This window comes from Labeo rohita, unplaced genomic scaffold (assembly GCF_022985175.1).
Source record: "Labeo rohita strain BAU-BD-2019 unplaced genomic scaffold, IGBB_LRoh.1.0 scaffold_1843, whole genome shotgun sequence".
NCBI classification, from domain to species: Eukaryota; Metazoa; Chordata; class Actinopteri; order Cypriniformes; family Cyprinidae; genus Labeo; species Labeo rohita.
This window is the reverse complement of record NW_026128048.1, coordinates 1-13,041: the sequence shown is the minus strand read 5'-3', so window position 1 is coordinate 13,041 and position 13,041 is coordinate 1. Positions and strand designations below refer to the sequence as shown.

Sequence of the window (13,041 nt, the reverse complement as noted above, 5' to 3'; positions counted from 1 at the left end):
AGTGTGGAGTCAGTGCCTGTGTGAGTTCAAATTGGTTATGGCTTTTGGGAACAGGCCAGCAGATTTAACTATTCAGGTCACTGACTGTTAACTTGAAAGGCATATTAAGTACCTGTTGCCAAAAAATCACTCTCCAGAACATTCTCATTCACAGTTCCATGCTGGTGGAACGATCTCCCCACCATCATCCGGAATGCAGAATCCCTGACAACATTCAAAAGACAATCGAAAATTCATTCATTTAAAAAAAAAACAAAAAAAAAACATTTGTAAAAAAAAAACATACAGTATGAATAGGTTCACCAAAGTAAAGAACACAGCTATATTGTGTATTTGACTAAATCCTGTATCCTAGATGTCCCACCTTCCTCCTCGTTGAACTAATCCTGTTATGTATTTGCAATGTATTGAAATGCATTGATTTTCAGTGTAAACCTATTAATTTGGGGTGGTAAATATGAAAGATGGATGGAAAAAATCTATACATCTACAGGGCTAAACATCGATGGTTGCCCTTGGCTACCAAATTCATACAAGTGGCAACCAGATTTTGACTTTTAACCACTTTTAAAATTTAACGTTGAGTCCTGATCTGTTAATAATTCTAACATCAAATTCAAGCCAGAGATTATTTTTCATACACAGTAAATTTGACAAAATAGAAAATTCACTTTTGAGGATGACTCCGTAATTTTGCTTTTGCTGGTTGTAAGTGCATTCAAATTCTGTCAATATGATCAGAGGAACTTAGTATAATATGACATGTAATAATGTGCAGTTTTTTTATCAATGTTTGGTCTTACAACAAATTTCAAGTCTTGCCTCAAACTGAATTTACACTTAGGTTTTTTGATAACATACATTTTTTTATCCTTTACAAATAAATGTCTTTGCAGCTTGAGAAGCTACATGCAATGGGCTACAAGCCACTCCTCCTCCTTCAGAAGGAAGGCAATGGCAAGAACCCTAAAATAACTTCCCTCACCCCAAGATGCGAGCTGGACCCACTGGCTACACAACACCTCAGCAAAATAACAGCATTTTATGAGTTGGTTTGTGCAGGTGAGATGTACAGTATATTTTTTTTAAGTCGCCATACAGTGTACAGTTGATTGTCAGTCTTTCCCTATTTTTTCAGCACTTATCAAATATTTATAGTTTATACAACAAATGACAACCTTATTACATTTCAACGTTGTGGAATGTTGGTTACATGGACGAGACAATCGTGGCAAACAAGACATTGTCCACTGAAGGTAGAACTACTTTTTGTTGCGGAGAAAGTCGAAAAATAAATAAATAACCAATACTCTGGTGTTTTAAGGTTATAATTCCAGCCATGTTCAATACATAGCCTTGTTAATATAGGTTACCAAGTTAAGTCTGAAAATTTGTTAAAACATAGTTGGGTTTTCTTTAGATGCCAGTTCGATATTTGGTGTATGTTGTACCAAGTTTCCCTGTTTTCTCCATTGTTTCGCCTTTAGCTATTGATGCCAAAATCATGTAAACTTGCATCCAGTGTGAAAAATAGCCTATAGCCCATTTTTTGCCTGTGTTTCAGAAATATGTAAATGCATACAAGCTAAGAAATATAGTCTTAAAATTCTTGTGTGCGGGAATGTCAAATAATCTGCCTGTTTGAATTTTATAATACATTATAGTTCAGCCTCATTCCTACTTTTTTTCTAATCAAATTTGAACAGGTTGGAAGGCGAGTGAGGACACTGTCCTCACCCTGACCCTCACCCCCTGTGACGAGCAGGGCACCTCAGGGGAGGCGGGGCCAGAAATCCTTGTGCAGGAGGTGGGGCCGGAAGGCCTCATGGAGGAGGCGGAGCTGAAAGGTCCCGCTGTGGAGACTGAAGGCCTTGTGGAGGAGGCAGAGCTGGAAGGCCCAGCTGTGGAGACTGAAGGCCTCGTGGAGAAGGCGGGGCTGGAAGGCATCGTGGAGGAGGCGGGGCTGGAAGGCCCCACTGTGGTGAATGAAGGCCTTGTGGAGGAGGCGGGGCTGGAAGGCCCCACTGTGGAGACGGCAGGCCTTGTGGAGGAGGCAGAGCTGGAAGGCCCAGCTGTGGAGACTGAAGGCCTCGTGGAGAAGGCGGGGCTGGAAGGCCTCGTGGAGGAGGCGGAGCTGGAAGGGCCAGCTGTGGAGACTGAAGGCCTCGTGGAGAAGGCGGGGCTGAAAGGCTTCGTGGAGGAGGCGGGGCTGGAAGGCCCCACTGTGGTGAATGAAGGCCTTGTGGAGGAGGCGGGGCTGGAAGGCCCCACTGTGGAGACGGCAGGCCTTTTGGAGAAGGCGGGGCTGGAAGGCCTCGTGGAGGAGGCGGGGCTGAAAGGCCCCACTGTGGTGAATGAAGACCTTGTGGAGGAGGCGGCAGGCCTTTTGGAGAAGGTGGGGCTGGAAAGCCCTGCTGTTGAGGCTGAAGGCCTCGTGGAGGAGGCGGGTGAAATACATCTACCTAAAAAAGGTAACTCTTACAGCAAACTTTTAAAGCTCTTAAAGCAACATTCCACTATGTTTTGGTTAATTTGCTCACTTGCTGTCTACCAGAGAGTTAGGTTAGGGAGGGACATATAATTTTTTTGTATTTGCATGCAACATCCCAGTTCGACATATCCCCCTATCAGCCTAATTCAATTGAAGTCGGAGGGGCCGACTAGCATGTAAGCTAAAGGCTAGTTGTCTCCAACTGAAATCATTAGCTTAGCTTGGCCCAAGTACTAATGTGATTTGGCCAAGGTAAGCTAATGATGTCAGTTGTTACAATGGAGGTTATTGCACACATAAGAAAGAGTATGGTATGTACTGTATACAACAACTTTTTCAGCAATTTTGCTGGGCAACTTCTCAACTGATTGATTTAGTTCTGACTGGGTGTTCATGATCATTTTTGAGGTATGACATAGGTTACAGATGAGGGTTTGTGTGCGTATTGTTCTGTGTGTGTGTGTGTGAGCAAGCAAGTGAGTGTGTGAATGTGTGCCTGTTTTAATGAACGTATAAAAAGACATACCTAGATAGTCCTTAATTGTTTGCCACTCCATACTTAGTTTGACATCTGACTTCTTCAAAACCACAGGGTCAACAAGGAAGAGAAAGCGGAAGTCAGGCATGTTTTGCATTTGTCAGGTTTTTTTAATGATATTGATATTTGTAATAAATGCTATGATGAGCAAGACCGTTTTTGAATTGTTTGCCTTTTTTGAGTGGATATATGTCTGTTTTTTTCTATCCCACAGAGGCAGAAATGGATAAAAGCAAAAAAAAACAAAAAAGTACGTTTAAATGACTTCAGACTTGATATTTGATCACTTTGATGTGAATGCTTGACCTGAATATGTTAATGATGTTGTTGTGTTCGTAATCTGAGTTTTGATGCCTTCAGATTGCTCCTACCACACAGGCCTAGGTGTTTATCCAATTAGGAGTGCTCTGAAAGAAAGAGTGAGAAAGGTAAGACATGCATAACAAACACCATACTACTATACTACGTTCTATTTACGTCAAACTAAAGTCAAGATGTTAAGTTAAAATACCTGTCAGTCACAGAAGTAAAGCTGGCAAATAGTCAAACAATGTAAATATTGTATACAGTATATACTACAGTCTCTTGACTAAAATACTTTAAATATCATGGTAAAACATGAAACAGGAAACATGGTGGCTGTTACCAAAGCCTGATGCAAAAAATATGTAAGCATATATTGTTGTTCCTGTCATAGGGCCAAATAGAATTGCTGATTGACTGGGAGCCTTGTGCAGCATGGTATGTTTTGTACTATATGACAAATACAGAAATAAGATTGCTCTGACTCTCTATTTTACTCTCACTCTCTCACACGTTTTGAAGTCAAGCGCGTTTACCTAGACCTGTTTTGAAGAATGTGCAAATGTGTTTGAAGTTAACATTCCCAATCGAATAATTGAAATATCACATGTAACTTAATTGTCTCCCTTCTGTTTTCAGTGGGAAACAGTGGACTCCTACTTGGGAGCCCAAGGAGTCATTTGTTTAAGTTTATTCATTTAGTTATATATGTTGTTTTATTTTATTATTGTACATTGCATATTCAATAAAGTTTTGTTATAGTAATTTTGTGATATTTCTATACAAAGTAAAGTGTTGTTTACAAGCCCTTTGTTGAAGATGGTAGATGTTCAACATTTCCTGCCATTTCAGAACTGGATAATTCAAGAATGCCTAACTCCATACAGAAACATGTTCTGCTTTTGATATGTGGTTTATCAAGAGGTTAGTAAATTATTCAACCAAGCAAAATGCGTGCATAAATGGAAGCAGGACTCTGTACATGCTGTAAGTCAGATGCAATTTATTGTATATTAAAAAAAATCCCTCACGAATGACAGTGTTAATAATTTAAAATGAATGTGCAATATCCATAATGGTCATCACAAACACATGTTTCCATATGTAGTATGCATGGCAGTTTCCAACCTGCCAGTTTCCAAAATTCATACAATAGAAGGTGATGTAGTGTGATTATTTACAATATTTGTTAATTTAGGATTGGTTTGGGGGGTTGTGTGTGATTGATTTAGCTGAAACTTGTTATTCTTGGTGGTTTAAATGACCTTACATCTGTCCCCTTTACTGATGTTTTACCAGTCACTGCTCCTGATAGGCTGATGTGGTCCCACTCCATTATTTGGTTGCAGTTCCATCAGTGGTCACTGGTAAGGTAGACAAGTAAGTGTTGTACTGTTTTGGACATCCTCAATTTTTTACTTTACCAACTTCTGTACACCCACTGGAAAATGTCAGCTGAGCATTACATATTTGTCCCCCCCTACCAGAAACAAGCTGAAGAAGCCGGTCTTTGTCGTGCCCCACTTCCCTGTAGTAGTCCCACTCCACTGTTTGGTCGTTGATCCTTGGTAAGTACATCTTTCACTTTCATTTCACAGCCACACGATATGCCTGTGAATGACTGTATTAATTTAATAAGTAAGGGATAATGTGCAGAACACCAGTCATTATATTGAAAATAACTCCTTACAAGGTGAACAGGTCTTGCTTCATCCTAAAGGGACTTATTTCCCAATAATGACCGGCATTTTGGGCATAAATCTATGTTTTTCCAATTTGATTTTTAGGCTCTCCTGTTATATTGTGGTGGTGAGACTGTAGAAGGACCCAAAAAGAAGACCCAAGACGATGAGAATGTTCCAGTGGACAATGGTGGTGGTGGTGCTGCTTTTACCTCATGCCGCTTTTTGACTGTCCAGTCAAACAGCCTGCTAAGCCTAAACACAATCCCCAACCCCCACACACACTACTTTTTTCCACCTTTCGTCTGCTTGCATCCCTGTAGTTTCCATTAAATGTATATTAAATAAAATTTTTGCAAAATATTGTGATATTTTGTCACTTTCATATAGACAACAACATTCAACAAAGTACAAATTCATTAAAAGAAGCAAACAATGTCTGTAAATGAAATTAGTATGCATTACATTAATAAACATGGAATAGTTTTTAAATTTAGTCTGAAACAGTGTTTTATTGTTAAAGGTAGTTGTGTAGTTTGTGATCTGAGTGGATTTGATGGGTGTTGATGTTTACAGTCAAATAGAGTATGGCCACTACTCCAGGTGTGCCCCCAATGAGTGTGGAGTGGACACTCTTCCTCTGACTGGATGTCCGTGTATTGGTGATCCATAGCATAAGTAACAATAAAAATTATTTCCTTCTAACAATGACTCAATGCGTAATTGGGTGATAACAATCTCATGATTCTTATGCATTATAATTTAGTGCATATTAAATTATAAGTTTCTGTAGTTTCATGCAGCCTATTCATTGTTCTTTAGCCAAGCTGTACAGGGTGTTGCCTAGCAACAGGGGTCAGAAGTACACATTTTTGATATATTTTGTATAATTACACTGTTTTTATTGTTTGTCATTGTATGCTGTGGTTCATATAACATGTTTGTACATGAGATGGACCAATAACAGATATAAGCATTATAAACCATATCTTAAGTGATTAGCATAACACACTTCAGAAAGATCTGACCAGTGTTTTAAGGATTCAAGCCCTTTTGAATGTGCCATTTTTTATACCTTTGGTGGGCTCTACTGAGATAACCTGGGGTTCAGGGGCAGTAAAATTTCCTCAGATGCTTCCTTCTATTTGGTTAAATAACATATGTCATTTTATTGCCACACACACACACACACACACACACCAGGCATATCATATGCAGACATACAGTACAATTTCATGAGCATGTCATGAACAATAATCATGACCATAAAACATAAAGATATGTGCAATTTTGGCAAAATAAATTCAGATGTATATGTTTTGCTAAAATATAAAATATCCAGTTTCATAGCTAACCTGCTTTGGCAAGTCAAGGGCCCAGACATCCTCGGATCATAAGACAGCATGTGGGCAGTAATTTTTCGGGACAGACCAGTTCCTAAATAATTCTACAACCATTGACAGAACATTTACAGGCTATAGGCTTTTAGAAAAATGTATGGTTTTGGTGGTTGAATCAGCTGTCCCTCATTGGTAAATAGGCCAAAATGTACCACCTTTAAAGTTGGTTCCTCAATCTACAATATGGGGCTATGTAAACTGTAACCCATATGCTAAAAGCCTGTGCATGTCAATTCATAGGAATTAAGACATGTTCCATCTTCCTGCTTACTTCGGTGCATCATACTGCATACATAGCCCCATATTCTATATTGACTAACTGTCCAATGCATCAATCTCATCCATGCCCTCATCACCTCCAGACTGGACTACTGCAACAGTACAGGTGCATCTCAATAAATTAGAAGGTCATGGAAAAGTTCATTTATTTCAGTAATTCAACTCAAATTGTGAAACTCGTGTATTAAATAAATTCAATGCACACAGACTGAAGTAGTTTAAGTCTTTGGTTTATTTAATTGTGATGATGTAGGCTCACATTTAACAAAAACCCATCAATTCACCATCTCAACAAATTAGAATACTTCATAAGGCCAATAAAAAAAACTTTTTTAGTGAATTGTTGGCCTTCTGGAAAGTATGTTCATTTACTCTTTAAGCACTCAATACTTGGTAGAGGCTCATTTTGCTTTAATTACTGCCTCAATTCGGCGTGACATGGAGGTGATCAGTTTGTGGCACTGCTGAGGTGGTATGGAAGCCCAGGTTGCTTTGATAGCGGCCCTCAGGTCATCTGCATTGTTGGGTCTGGTGTCTCTCATTTTCCTCTTGACAATCTCCATACATTCTCTACAGGGTTCAGGTCAGACAAGTTTGCTGGCCAATCAAGCACAGTAACACCATGGTTATTGAACCAGCTTTTTGTACCTTTGGCAGTGTGGGCAGGTGCCAAATCCTGCTGGAAAATGAAATCAGCCTCTCCATAAAGCTTGTCAGCAGAAAGAAGCATGAAGTGCTCTAAAATTTCCAGGTAGACAGCTGTGTTGACTGTGGACTTCAGAAAACACAGTGGACCAACACCAGCAGATGACATGTCAGCCCAAATCATCACTGACTGTGGAAACGTCACACTGGACTTCAAGCAACGTGGATTCTGTGCCTCTCCACTCTTCCTCCAGACTCTGGGACCTTGATTTCCAAAGGAAATGAAAAATTTACTTTCATCAGAAAAGAGGACTTTGGACCACTGAGCAGCAGTCCAGTCCTTTTTGTCTTTAGCCCAGGTAAGACGCTTCTGATGTTGTCTCTGGTTCAGAAGTGGCTTGGTAGCCCTTTTCCTGAAGACGTCTGAGCGTAGTGACTCTTGATGCACTGACTCCAGCTTCAGTCCACTCCTTGTGAAGCTCTAACAAAGTGTTTGAATCAGTCATCCCTGTTGCTTGTGCACCTTTTCCTACCCTAATTCTTCCTTCCGGTCAACTTTGCATTTAATATGCTTTGATACAGCACTCTGTAAACATCCACACCTTTCAGTAATGAGCCTCTGTGATTTACTCTCTTTGAGGAGGGTGTCAATGTTCATCTTCTTGATCATTGCCAAGTCAGCAGTCTTCTCCATTATTGTCTCCATTATTGTGGTTTCAAAGAACAAGAGACACTGTGAATTTATACATAGGGATGGTCATTTATTGAAACTCAAATGTAAATATTCTAATATTTTGTGATACTGATTTTTGACTTTCATGAGCTGTAAGCTCTAATCATCAAAATTAAAAAAAAAAAAAATTGAAATGTTTTACTTTACATGCAATGAATCTAAAATATATGAAAGTTTCACTTTTTGAAATAACTTACAAGAAAAAACTTTTTCACAACATTCTAATTTATTGAGATGCACCTGTACTCTCTATGGCAGTGTTTCCCAACCCTGCTCCTGAAGGACCCCCAACACTCCACCTATTTTTTGTCTCCCTAATCAAACACACCTGATTCAACTCATCAGCTCATTATCACATGGGCTAATGAGCTGAGGAGTTGAATCAGGTGTTTGATAAGGGAGACAAAGAAAATGTGCAGTGTTGGGGGTCCTTCAGGAGCAGGCTTGGGAAGCACTGCTCTATGGTCTTAAAAAGCACTATACAAATTAAATGTATTATTAGTATTATTATTTAATGCCTGTAGTGCTACTCTGTATTAGCATATACATTTGATGTATGTTTTATGCGCATTTAATTCACATAAAATCTTCTAAAACTACTCTTCAGAGAGCACATTTTTGACATGTTGGTCAACAAAAGTTCTGAAATCATACACAAACCATTAAAATGTCCATATTTTGATTATGATAAAAAGAGGTGCGGTTTGCTGAGATAAACCCAATATCACTGACCTTACCTGCCGTGGCAAGCTTGATGCACCGGATATACTTATAAACAATTCAGACACCCATATTGGCCAGACAGGCCTAGGTAAGTGTTACACCCATTATTTCATGAAATGTCAGCATGTGGCACATATTTTGATACAGGGAATGATAAATTATTAGTCAAATTTTAGACCTCCAGCTGCTTGTGTGTTGTCAGGAGGCGGAGCAAAAGATTGGAAAAAAAATTATTTCTAGGAGGCGCTATACAATCAGTGAATGTGTAAGGTGTGATTTTACTTAGCTCATGTATAAATAAGTCCAGAAAAATGGAACAACAGTGTAACCCTGACCAGGCTCCTTTTTGCCCAGGCAACATGAAATGGAAGACCACACGTGGATAAAGATACAAAAAATAGTGATTTATTACAGTACATATGTGAGATGAAAAATGAGACATAAGCAATAATCAGTATAAATGATATGGTATGAAATGAGGCAAAAAGGCAAACAAAAAGCAAAACAATGTGATACAGGAGAGAAGGAACCCGGAATGGCACCCATGAAGTCCTTTTACACTGCCCAGGCCGCAAGCAAGCGATTACAGACACCTGCCCGGTAACTCCTCACTGAGAGACACAGACACAAACAGACCAAGGAGTAGACATTAAACATGTCCCTATTCAAACTCTGGAAAACAAATGTAGTATTAATGTTATCTTTACTCAATTTGACAGGTTACATAAATTAAGGATATTCAAATGACACTTTTCACATATTCATTACCTGCACTCCTCCTCTTCATTTTCACTGGTGTCTGGACTGCTGAAATCACTTTCATTCTCCTGTTTATCTTCCAGTTCTATAGCAGAGCCCTGAGGGCCTAAAACAGCCTTGTATTGAAGGAGCACCTCTTTCAATGTATCCGAAACTTCAGACAGTCGTCTTCTGCAGAGACAGGAAAGGCCCTTGTTTCGCTTGTCTGTAAGTGAAAAGTGAAAAACAAATCCAAATTACCATGGCATATCTACTTGCTTTGTAAAATTTGTTATAACTCACCACAATTAGATGGTCAGTGTAATGTTTTTCAACTGCTTTCTAGTAAGATACGTCTCTTGTTAGGTAAAGTTAAAGTATGGTGTCCTTATCACCATCACTTCCTTGTTTGATTGGTATGGTTACAAAGATGAAACTTGCCTTCCTCTGAAGTTTTTCTTTTAAGAGTTGCCTGCAACTTCTGCAACCATGAGCAGTGCTGGGCCATCTCCTGAACAAGTATTGTCCTTTCTTCCTCCAGTCTCATTTTCAGCATGGCTTTGTTAAAAATTTTTAACTTGTCTTCGATTTGTGCTACAACAGAGGTAAAGAAAATGTATAAATAACAATTTTGACTTGAGTCTTTACAAAATAAATCAGAGGCCTCAGGAAAGTCCGCTTACCGCTGCCATGAACCTCCCACGGCCATGTTGGGGACGGGTTGTCTCCTGATAGCGACTGCTCCACTTCATTAACATCAATTGGCATGGCAGGCTCATGACTGTTGTAGGTCTCTATGTCTTTCAATAGCAGTCTCTTGCTCTCAGCAATTTTCCTCCGCAGGCGGTGACGGAACTTGCCACTATCTGTAAAGACGAAGCAGAAGGTAAAAACAAGGACCAAAAATACAGTGAGCAATTATCTATAGACAATTTATTATACCATTTTGGCGGTATAGAGCCTGTTTCCGCTGCCTCACGTTAAGGTAACGTCCCTCAATGGACTGCTCTAGGGAAGTACCTGTTGTGTCTGGAAACACAACACAAAAACACAATAGTGTAAAGAAGGACGAGTTGGGAGGGGGTGGGTGCCAAAAAAGGATTACAGAGATAGTGGCATGCAGCATAGTAAGCAGTAGGCAGCTTAAATATCATGATCTAAATGATCACCGCCAATGAGGAAGCACAAAGTGAAACACGTTATTGGTTCAAACCTACCACCAGCTGCCCATTCCCTCACATCAGACACCCACACTGCTTCATCGGTGCAAGCCAAGCTTTCTTTAAGCTCCGCTAGACTTGCAGTCTCCTCCTGAAGCCTCTGGCAAGTCTAATGCGACAGTTAAACAATGCAGTTACACAAAGCTACACAATAACCACAAATTGAAACCATTTACAGAGAACACACCTTCACATATCTTGCAGACAATGCCAGATGTAGTGTTGTGATTTTTTTGTAGTTCCAAGCCATAGCATGGATTGTAAGCATATCCACACGTGCTGTTGAGAGTAAATGTTGAGTGAATGTCATGCAATAAGCAATAAAACATTACATTAGAAGAGAAATACTACAATCACCTCCTTTCGACATGTATTTAGTCGTTAAGGCACAGCGGGAGAGGTAGCTGTTCACCTGTTCAACTTCCTCCCCCGCAGTTGACCCTGCTCCTTCTTGGTTTTTGCCACTCCATGTAATCTAGTAGTAAGAAGACATGTAAGGGATAATGTAATGTCCGCCGGTCATTATCAGATAATAAGTAACGACAAGGCGAACCGGTCCCTGACTTGCAGCTGAGGGACTTATTTTCCGATGATACAGTTAAACATAATAAACACTGAACATACCTCACACTTAGTGGAATGTGCTGTAGCGTGCATGACGCTTAGGAAAGGCCTGATTGATGTTAGCCCCTGGAGATCAGGAAGGATGTTTGCTGATTTGTGTAAATATGGCCAGTATTTACACATTACATCCATGGCGATAAACCTTGGCTTTGAACTCATCAACTCCTTGTGCAGATACATGGGGTAGGCAAAGATTTCACCTAGGGATATACAAATTGTATTAGAAATGCAAATATCCTATTATTGTACATTCTAAAGAGAGCATCATAATGGGAAACTCAACCAAGCAGTGGTATAAGCTGCACTAATAGTGATAATTGAGATGCTTCTCCATATTATTATTTTATTTAGCTTTTGTCCAAAGCGACATACAAATAACAACAATACAAAGTTACATTTAACAGCAAACAATTTATTATAATCTCACCTCTGAACATATTAAGTGCTTTAAGGAGGAAACCATGCCGACACACCGCAACCTCCATGCCCTCTTCGTCCAACTTGAAGGTCCTCCTAGAAGTCTCCTTCGCTGCTGTCCACGAGGAGCTCCCACATCTGCCTTGTCCAGGTAGCTGTGATGTAAATGAAACACACTATGAACATACTGTATATACACCTTGTATTTTGAAGTTGAGGGCAGTTTTTCACCAATGCAAAGAAAATCTGGGCTGTCAAAGCATAGTAATTTAATTAACAAATAATTTGAAACCTGCCTGTTTCACAGCTTTATGCAAGACATCAACAAATGCAGACACAGATGCGTCTTCTGCAATAAATGCCCCTTCAAAAAACGAAGAGTCGGAGCTGAGGAACAAACGAAACAAAACATTTATCCATGCTGAATATTGAATCTAAAAAAAATGTAGATCAATCTATACTGGAAGAAAAAAATATCACCTTCCATTTCGGAGAAACCGGTATAGCTTCCTGTTGCCATCCACAGAGATTGCCAGCATGTCTGGGGTGCAAGCGGGGCAAGTGAAAGGTGCACCGCAGGACAAGTTATCTTCCTCAAAAGCACAAAAGGAAAACTCCAGGAAGCTGCGCTGCAGCGTGTCCCCACACACTGGTCCTGACTGAAAGATGCATTATATTAATTGCTACTTCGGAGATGTCTGCATATATTAAACAATTTTATAATATGGTGAACACTTACCCGCCCACCACACTTTGTACGATGCTCCAGCAGCTTTGCAAAGGCTTGTCTGGATAGTGCCGGCGCGATGACTTTCAGTTCTCTTACACTGCTGAAAAGGTTGAGGGAATACAAAGTAGAAGAGCTGGTGGAAGCTGGCCAGTATCCACTGTTTACGAGGTCCATGAACTCCGGAGCCCACTGCTGCTGGCATGTTTGGCATGCAAACAATGGCTGGTGCATGTCATAACGCCCTTGGATTATAAGAAAACAAACCCATGGATACCTGAGCTTTTAGAAACAATCAGTTGGCACACTTTAAGACACTTGGGCTACATCTTGAGTAGAATCACACCAGCATAGTTCAAATTAGTATATTTTTGTTGGTTTATCATAGTGACAAGATGTATTCTGTAATTTTTGAGTACTGTTATTTTCATTGCAAAGCAAAGCCAAAAAAAGGGGGGAAAAGCTGAATATTGAAAAAAGATCAGAGTTTGGAAATATTACCATTGATGGAAATTAAAATG

At 39.8% G+C, this 13,041-nt stretch overlaps 2 protein-coding genes across 8 annotated transcripts; one reads left to right on the top strand and one right to left on the bottom strand.

The window, feature by feature from the left end:
• The first annotated feature begins 901 nt into the window (after positions 1-901).
• Positions 902-5,434, top strand: LOC127158999 (collagen alpha-2(I) chain-like). Of its 7 annotated transcripts, none has more exons than XR_007826337.1 (9): positions 902-1,062; positions 1,707-2,471; positions 3,084-3,113; positions 3,244-3,279; positions 3,390-3,457; positions 3,727-3,770; positions 3,972-4,699; positions 4,820-4,900; positions 5,120-5,434. XR_007826337.1 is itself a non-coding variant. In XM_051101954.1 (7 exons), exons 1-7 carry the CDS (start codon positions 915-917, stop codon positions 4,642-4,644), a joined length of 1,104 nt encoding a protein of 367 aa, XP_050957911.1. In that variant the 5' UTR covers positions 902-914; the 3' UTR covers positions 4,645-4,712. The 7 variants fall into 7 exon arrangements, 3 of the variants coding, with proteins under 3 accessions (XP_050957911.1, XP_050957912.1, XP_050957910.1); XR_007826336.1 differs by having other exon boundaries at positions 3,972-4,704; XR_007826335.1 differs by lacking the exons at positions 4,820-4,900; positions 5,120-5,434 and having other exon boundaries at positions 3,972-4,256; positions 4,632-4,712.
• A 3,787-nt stretch (positions 5,435-9,221) lies between these two features.
• Positions 9,222-12,724, bottom strand: LOC127159001 (uncharacterized). Its single transcript, XM_051101956.1, has 13 exons — positions 12,533-12,724; positions 12,274-12,452; positions 12,090-12,180; positions 11,804-11,948; positions 11,377-11,576; positions 11,110-11,227; positions 10,940-11,031; positions 10,750-10,861; positions 10,475-10,561; positions 10,216-10,398; positions 9,974-10,126; positions 9,563-9,758; positions 9,222-9,405 (listed from the first exon to the last, which is right to left on the bottom strand). The coding sequence occupies exons 1-13, from the start codon at positions 12,695-12,697 to the stop codon at positions 9,378-9,380; spliced, it is 1,749 nt and encodes a 582-aa protein (XP_050957913.1). The 5' UTR covers positions 12,698-12,724; the 3' UTR covers positions 9,222-9,377.
• Positions 12,725-13,041: the final 317 nt, after the last annotated feature.

Excerpts from the sequence above, each read along its gene's own strand:
- LOC127158999 (XM_051101953.1), top strand. The coding sequence starts at position 915 with ATGGGCTACAAGCCACTCCTCCTCCTTCAGAAGGAAGGCAATGGCAAG. Across the intron at positions 3,114-3,243 it reads GAAGAGAAAGCGGAAGTCAG|AGGCAGAAATGGATAAAAGC; the intron begins GCATGTTTTGCA and ends TCTATCCCACAG. Across the intron at positions 3,771-3,971 it reads TGGGAGCCTTGTGCAGCATG|TGGGAAACAGTGGACTCCTA; the intron begins GTATGTTTTGTA and ends TTCTGTTTTCAG.
- LOC127159001 (XM_051101956.1), bottom strand. The coding sequence starts at position 12,697 with ATGGACCTCGTAAACAGTGGATACTGGCCAGCTTCCACCAGCTCTTCT. Across the intron at positions 11,577-11,803 it reads AGCACTTAATATGTTCAGAG|GTGAAATCTTTGCCTACCCC; the intron begins GTGAGATTATAA and ends GTATATCCCTAG. Across the intron at positions 10,862-10,939 it reads TGTCTGCAAGATATGTGAAG|ACTTGCCAGAGGCTTCAGGA; the intron begins GTGTGTTCTCTG and ends CTGTCGCATTAG.